Source organism: Chenopodium album, chromosome 11 (assembly GCF_948465745.1).
Source record: "Chenopodium album chromosome 11, dcCheAlbu1.1, whole genome shotgun sequence".
NCBI lineage: Eukaryota > Viridiplantae > Streptophyta > Magnoliopsida > Caryophyllales > Amaranthaceae > Chenopodium > Chenopodium album.
Genome location: NC_137844.1, coordinates 53,827,305 through 53,834,795, shown reverse-complemented (window position 1 = coordinate 53,834,795; position 7,491 = coordinate 53,827,305). Strand labels below are relative to the sequence as shown.

The window sequence follows — 7,491 nt, the reverse complement described above, 5'->3', positions numbered from 1 at the left end:
GTACCGGTCATTTTACCTCCAATTAAGTCATTAGCCACCAGCTATCATAATAGTTTTTTCATTTTACTTGCTAGAAAAATGGACATATGAATGAGTTTAATTAAGATTTAATGAAGATGGATGGGAGTCAAGTGGAAAATCAAGGTTAAATAAATAACCCAATACGAAGTATTTTACAAGAAAAAAATTTATTCTTAATCAGAAAATGAGTGGAATTCTGTTGTAATAGTGTAATAGCAAGTTACACTTAATATATTTATACGAAAAAACTTATTCTTAATCAGAAAATGAGTGGAACTCTGTTGTAATAGTGTAATAGCAAGTTACACTTATTATATTTAACATAACCAACATTAACCAAAAACAAATACATTAAGTTCCAAAATAATTAAAGCTACCTCTGCATGTTAAATACAAACAATTAAGCCCTAAGAAAGTAAAGAGCCACAAGCTGATATTTCACATTTTGAAGATCAAGTATGGGCTCCCTTGTGTGATCCTGCTTTTTTAAATCAACAATACCACATCAATGAGGGCTATAATCCAACAAAATCTAGATTCAATGGAGCTATAAACAATTCATATAAAGAGATAATCAAGAATTTAGCTGCTATTTTCCAAAAATTTAAGATATTAATGACAATATAACAACAATAATTATGAAATCAAATTATACCAAATTCCAATTAATTAAACAAAAATAAAAACAAAATAATCAATTTAATTGCAAAAAATAGAGAAAATCTCACCCATATCCATACCCATACGCCATGATCGCAAGATTTGATAAAGAATCAATACTTTTAAATCAGGTATTAACACTCCACCAATTATTTAACAATGCAGGGGTCGTGAGCACTATGGCTGCTCTTATGTGGGCTGCGTGGAGAGGGAGGAACCTAAAGCTCTTCCAAGGTGAGAACCTAAAGCTCTTCCAAGGTGAGAACCCAAATGCTGTAATGTTGGCTGCTGGCTATGTGCGATTCAGTACTCCACATTCTAATGTCAATATCAAATAACAAAATGTTCCACAATAACTTGATAATTCCTACCTCCCAGCTAGTATATAGGAAACTAATCACACTTTAATCGAAACAAAAGGTAAAGGCGAACTATGTCTATTGCCGCCTTTTTAACCATGAAATAGCAATCATACAAATGTGTGCCTAAGCCATAATATTTCCGAATATCTAATATTCAAACTTCATACTCCGTATAATCACTGATTATGTAGTTAGTCAGATCACTATCAAGAGTTAACATTTAAAGAATTTAGAATGCATTACCTGTGTCTAGCACCCCATTACAACTTCTACTACTATTGTCCTCCTGGAATAGAAACATACATCAATTCAAAGCATTTATTAATGACATCATGAAATCATACTAATAAAGGGTGTACCCTTACTCTTGCTGAACTGTCATAGCTTCTCTCACAAGAACCTTCAGTTCCACAATCCGTGCTATACACCAAACATGATAAAATGAGTATTATTTTCTCTTCAGTAGATAGGATTTATTGGAAGAATCATAAATGAGAAAGGTAATAACAGATTCAAACAGTAGATTGGTGCTTTATCACTCTCATCTCATACCTTAGCTTTATGACTTTTCTGTTATTAGACTAAGAAAAGTACAAAATGCAACCCCTCACCCTCCCTGCAATGCAAACACTTTGGAGTCCTTCCTACATCGCAAATAGCAGGTCTAGAAACATGATAATTTATGTCGAGATCATATGCAGTGATGCAAGATGTACACACAAACAGACCTAAACTATCTACCTGTGCATCAATCATAACGGATCAGGATATCAGCTCAGAACAGCCTGTTTATTTACTTATCCATTAAGTGAGTTAACTAAGCTATAAATCCATTTACAAGAGCTTGATATGATTTAATTTATTTTCATCAAATGAGAAGTAATTAAACATTTTAACAACATTTTGAAAAACCTTACACGTCCACAAATTCACATTAAAATTTAATGACATTTGCTTTTTTTTTTTTTTTTTTTTTTTTTATTATACAAGTCATACAACTACTTAAATTTAGACTTTTGCTTTTAAGAAATCTATTACCTTGGCTCATAACACTGCCTATATCTTGGAAATATTCTCTAGCCACCAGACTAAAGTTTTTGAAGAAATAGCCACTATAAATCAGCATTAAAAGAATGCAAATAGTGCTGGGAATGATAACATTAATCTAATCATTCAGCCCACATCAGTAGGCAGTAACCACTCCATACCATATGAGCATTCATTTGCAATTGGCAGAAACATTCTAAAATGCAAGTCCAAATCCTAGTCACGGATGGGTCAAGGTAAACTCAGATGCACATGTGCTAGGGGGAAGCAAGGTGGGGCTTGGTGTTGTCATTCGCAATGAGGAGGGCCAAATCCTAGCTGCTGCTGCCAGGGTATCACATTATACTTCCTCAGAGGTGGCTGAAGCTATAGCAATAAGGTATGCGCTGCAGGTGGCTAGAAGGTTTGGGTATGATCGAATTGAGGTAGAAAGTGATGCTCTGAATGCCATTCAAGCTGTGAAGTCTGCTGCTGGTGGGATGTCTCCTATTCACTTGGTCTATGAAGATATTAGAAAAGATAGCTTGCTGTTTGTTGGATGTAATTTTGCTCACATTAAAAGATCTTGTAATACGGTTGCTCACCTCGTTGCAAGGTGAGATACCGGCACTAACTCTGAGCTTCTTCGTTTAGGTCCGTTCCCTCAAAGTATTATCACTTTGGCGGAATTGGACCTCGGTTAATCTTTAATACATGGCTATCTTTTCTTTCAAAAAAAAAAAAAAAAAAAAATTTAACAATGATAACAAAAATTTATCTGATATGCACTTCAAAAGTGAACAGTCAAAATCAAACAGCTAAACAGGGGAAAACCACATAAAGATTACTTTTTATTTAAGAACTCACCTCTCAATATATGTTGGCAATTGCACATCATTGTTTTTCTGAGCAACTTGAAAATAGAGAGTTAGTTGTCAGCCAGACCTATTGGTAATTTTACCACTCAACCCTTTCACACATTATTTAACTGGCTTGAGTTTATTTTACCCAATGACATTCTTTTCATAATCAGAACCAGTGAAGCGAAACCAAAAAAAATAAAATAAAAATCAAAACCGATGACTAATACTTCAAAGATCTCAATTTGATTGTACATTTCCAGTCCAAATTCTAAGGCATTGATTGAAAACCTAATTAACATCAACACATTTTCCCAGCATTAACAACACAAAGTCCAGTAAGTATGATTGCAGATAAAAGCTCAAAATCCCAAAAGTACTACCACCTCATTCCCCTTATAAAAGCTCAAGCTAAACCAACCCACATTCAAAAAGTAAAAAAAATCCATCAAATCACCCAACTAAAACAATAAACAACCACATTTCACAAAAACAACAAGCACCGAAAAACAAAAATCACACAAAATAACGAATTAATACAAAACCATTAATTAATACAAAGTATAAATACTGTATCTAAACAGTGTAGTCTCCAAAGCAAATTTCCTTTCCCACTGTAACCTCCAAAGCCAAATTTTTATTAACATACTTAATGAGGCTAAGTTAATCTCTAATTAATTTATAATAGAAATCTACAGGAAATTAATTTTTGTTCACAATTTTATTAGCTAAAGCTAAAACATAACATACTTAATTAGGCTAATGAACTAATTAACTAACTAAACTAAAACAACATAGCAATGAACTAATTAATTAATTAAATCAACCAAATCACATTACTCATCAAACTCAACAATAATTAAACTAAAATTCGCAAAAAAATGCGAAACAATAACTAACCACACCTCACACATAGCAATAACCAGATCCACAGCTGCGACCAAAGAAGCTCCATCAAACCACTCCATGAAATTAACAGCTGCCAAAACAAAAAAACACTATTATCTATTTACAATTAACAACAAGAAGCGGGAAAAAAATTGTTAAATTTTAAAACAAAGCCACATACCTTACAAAGAACGAAATGAAGAAGATAAAAGCTAAAAATGGTAATAATTCAAGGTCGATCGCCATTTTGGTACAACGGAAGAAGAAATTAACCCAATGCACCTCACATCCGCTACACCCAACACTTCACTGACTACAATACATACACAGCTTCAAGCTTCTTCTTTTTTTAAGTGGGGAATTCCAATTAAAATACGGCAAAAAACAACTAATTCTCAACCTTACTCAAGTAGACCCAACATTCATTAATATTATACTTCAGACAATACGGAGTACTTATATCGTTAAGCAAAACTACAAATCTACTCAAATCAGAGCACAAAATACTAAAATTCATTGAATTGAAAAAAATACAGTAAGACCCACAAAAATAAAGTAAAAACAGAGCAAACCCTGGTGAGCAAAAAAATCATAATTCATGCAAAAAAAAAAAAAAAAAAAAAAAAAAAAAAACAGGTAAATTAAGTAATTAAGATAAAACAGATATAATTAACAAATAAACCCACCTCATTTTCAAGCTTAGCAGTTCTTCCATCCAAATCTTCGAGATCGTCTCCATCCCTAACAGCAATCGCACCTCCATTTTCAGAAATTCGTGCGCTAGAATTAGTATTCGGCACTGGAGTTTTCTGATTCTCTCTCCTCGGCGACAAAGACCAATCCGTAAAAACCTTCTTATGGGGTGTAAACATTGCTTCAAACTACAATTCAATCGATTTACAGCAGAAGAAATGAACCCAGTAACTCAACTTCATCAAAAAAGATGAAGAATTTTGATTAAAGCAAATCAAGATTTGAGTATCTTGAAAACCAACCAAAAACCCTAACCCTAACCCTAACCCTAGAATTTCGAAATCAGGCGAAAAAAAACAAAGGATAAAACAATAAAACCTCCAGAAAACGCCGGACTTAAAAGTTGAAAATCCAATTCACCGGCAAAAAACTCAAAGTAGGCTTCAATGGATCAGAGAACTCAGAGTGCGCTTTAATGGAGAACTCAAAGTGCGCTTCAATGGAGGAGAGAAAGGGGGAAATTTGAGGATGCTTAGGAGAAGTGATGATGAGAGGAGCAAAAGCAAGAGAGAGAAATGGGCAACACGAAAAGACCAAGAGGATGAATGCCACGCGTCAGCTCATTCAGAACACTTGGAATGTCAAAGCAAAAAGACCAAACCACCCCTGGAAATTTGGTCAATCAAGGAAGGGTGCTAAGGGCAAGGGAGGGCAGAAACGTCAATTTCCTGTTCATAAGGAACAGTAAATTTGGAATAGTAAGGGGGTGGATCAGAGAACTCAGAGTGCGCTTTAATGGAGAACTCAAAGTGCGCTTCAATGGAGGAGAGAAAGGGGGAAATTTGAGGATGCTTAGGAGAAGTGATGATGAGAGGAGCAAAAGCAAGAGAGAGAAATGGGCAACACGAAAAGACCAAGAGGATGAATGCCACGCGTCAGCTCATTCAGAACACTTGGAATGTCAAAGCAAAAAGACCAAACCACCCCTGGAAATTTGGTCAATCAAGGAAGGGTGCTAAGGGCAAGGGAGGGCAGAAACGTCAATTTCCTGTTCATAAGGAACAGTAAATTTGGAATAGTAAGGGGGGTTGGGGCTTTTATAAGGGTTATAGATATCAATATTTTGTGTGTCATCCTTTTTTAATTTTTAAAAATAACCCAAGAACTTGCCAATCTTTTCAAATATATGTTTCCCCTTATCTTCATGCTCATCATCTTTATGCTCCTCTTCATTGACCGCCTCTTTCACCTCAACACCCTTAGCATCCTCCTCGACATTAAGATCGCTGTGGTGATGGTGGAGGCGGTGGCGGAGACGATCCCGTGGGATCATGTAGTGACGATCACCCATCCTTTGCTCATCACCCTCAACTCCAGGAAAGTTCCTCGCCACGTGGCGGTGACGAAGGACTTTAGCCTCACCCGGAAAAACAACCTGAACCTCCCCATCATCACCACTCTCACGAACCGTAACAAACCGGACTGGGTTACGGTGGCGATGGTGGCGGCATCGGTGAGGGTTGAACCGGTTTTTTAGATAATAATATTGTGATCCGGTGTGATCGGGTACATCGGTTGACTCGATATGATCGTCATGATCGAAAAGCTTGGTGGCGTGGGTGAGGTCAAGTTTTGTAACACAGAAAGCTGTTGAGAGGGTGAAGAGGAGGAAGAACAAGGATAGGGAGAAAACGATGCGTTTCATGGTGGTTTTGTAAAAGGGAAAGGGTAGAGTGATGTGTTTTAGAGGTTAGAAGTGAGAAAATGGGGAGTGTGTTGATTTATAGGCAAGATTGGCGGGTGGTTCAAACTCTTGGACGGTGTATTTAATTTTTTATTTTTTTTATTTTTTTCTTTTAAATAGGCGTGCACCATGGGTTAGACTTAAGACTTTCATGTTACGTAATTGACTATTCCTTAATTGTCATTTGTCAATACGTCAATGGTGCAAAATCAAAATTAAAATTATAAGTTGTGCAGTATTACATGCTCCCTTCATTTTATACTCTTAATAATTCAGACTAATTGATACGGTCAAATTTAACACAAGTAGGTCAACGTATGAGTTTGACCACTATTACATGCAAAGTATAATTAAACATTAATAATAATTACTAAAAAGTTGATATTAATTACTCCATGTTAAACTTCGCAGTTAAACTATTTACAAACATAAAAAATGGTACAAAACTATAGATTGCTTCAAATGTTTTTCATACATTTCTTAAAATATAAAATATAGTAAATAAATAGTTGTTAAAGTCAAAAAATGTTATCCTTTAAAAAAAAGGTCACAAAATGTTAATTATTATAAAGCGAATGGGGTAATATTTGGGTTTGTGGCAACGATTGTATTTTACATAGAAATTTCCAATTACGGTCACTTTTGAGGTGGATATTGACTAATTAAGGGCCTGTTCTCTTCAGGTTAATTTCAGTTCAACTCAGTTCAGTTCCTTGTTTCTTTCTCTTATAAATAATTAATTTCAGCTCTATTCAGTTTAGGTTCAATCAGTTCAGTTCAGTTCAGTTCAGTAAATCAAAACATGCCTTAAGACTCTTAGACAAGTGCAAAAAAACAATACTCCCTTCATCCCTTAATTATATGCCTATTTCTTTCATCTAATATTCACATAATAGAGAAAAATAGATAAGGCATATAGTTAAGGGACGGAGGAAGTAAGTTCTAATAAGATCGGATAAGTAATAAATTCTAACAATTTTAGGCAAGGCAATACAAGTATTTATATTATAACTAAAATAAATTCTAATACGGAGTAAGATTTAGTAAGTTTTAATAAATTTAGGTTAGACAATACAATTATTTATGAAGTTTTAATAAATTCAGATTAATAATAAAACTCATCATCGTAAGAACAAATTAAGTGGAGGTGAGTATAGGGTAGACTCTAATGACCTTTTATATCTTTTGCTTTGGCACCATTATGACATGTATTGAAAATTACGTACAAACAAGAGCA

The 7,491-nt window shown here is 34.6% G+C and overlaps 1 protein-coding gene across 1 annotated transcript; it reads left to right on the top strand.

Annotated features, from left to right (window-relative positions):
* Positions 1-860: 860 nt before the first annotated feature.
* LOC145566860 (uncharacterized) lies at positions 861-2,689 on the top strand. Its single transcript, XM_081626142.1, has 2 exons — positions 861-987; positions 2,352-2,689. Exons 1-2 carry the CDS (start codon positions 861-863, stop codon positions 2,687-2,689), a joined length of 465 nt encoding a protein of 154 aa, XP_081482268.1.
* Positions 2,690-7,491: the final 4,802 nt, after the last annotated feature.

Excerpts from the sequence above, each read along its gene's own strand:
- LOC145566860 (XM_081626142.1), top strand. The coding sequence starts at position 861 with ATGGCTGCTCTTATGTGGGCTGCGTGGAGAGGGAGGAACCTAAAGCTC. Across the intron at positions 988-2,351 it reads TGCTGGCTATGTGCGATTCA|GGGGAAGCAAGGTGGGGCTT; the intron begins GTACTCCACATT and ends CACATGTGCTAG.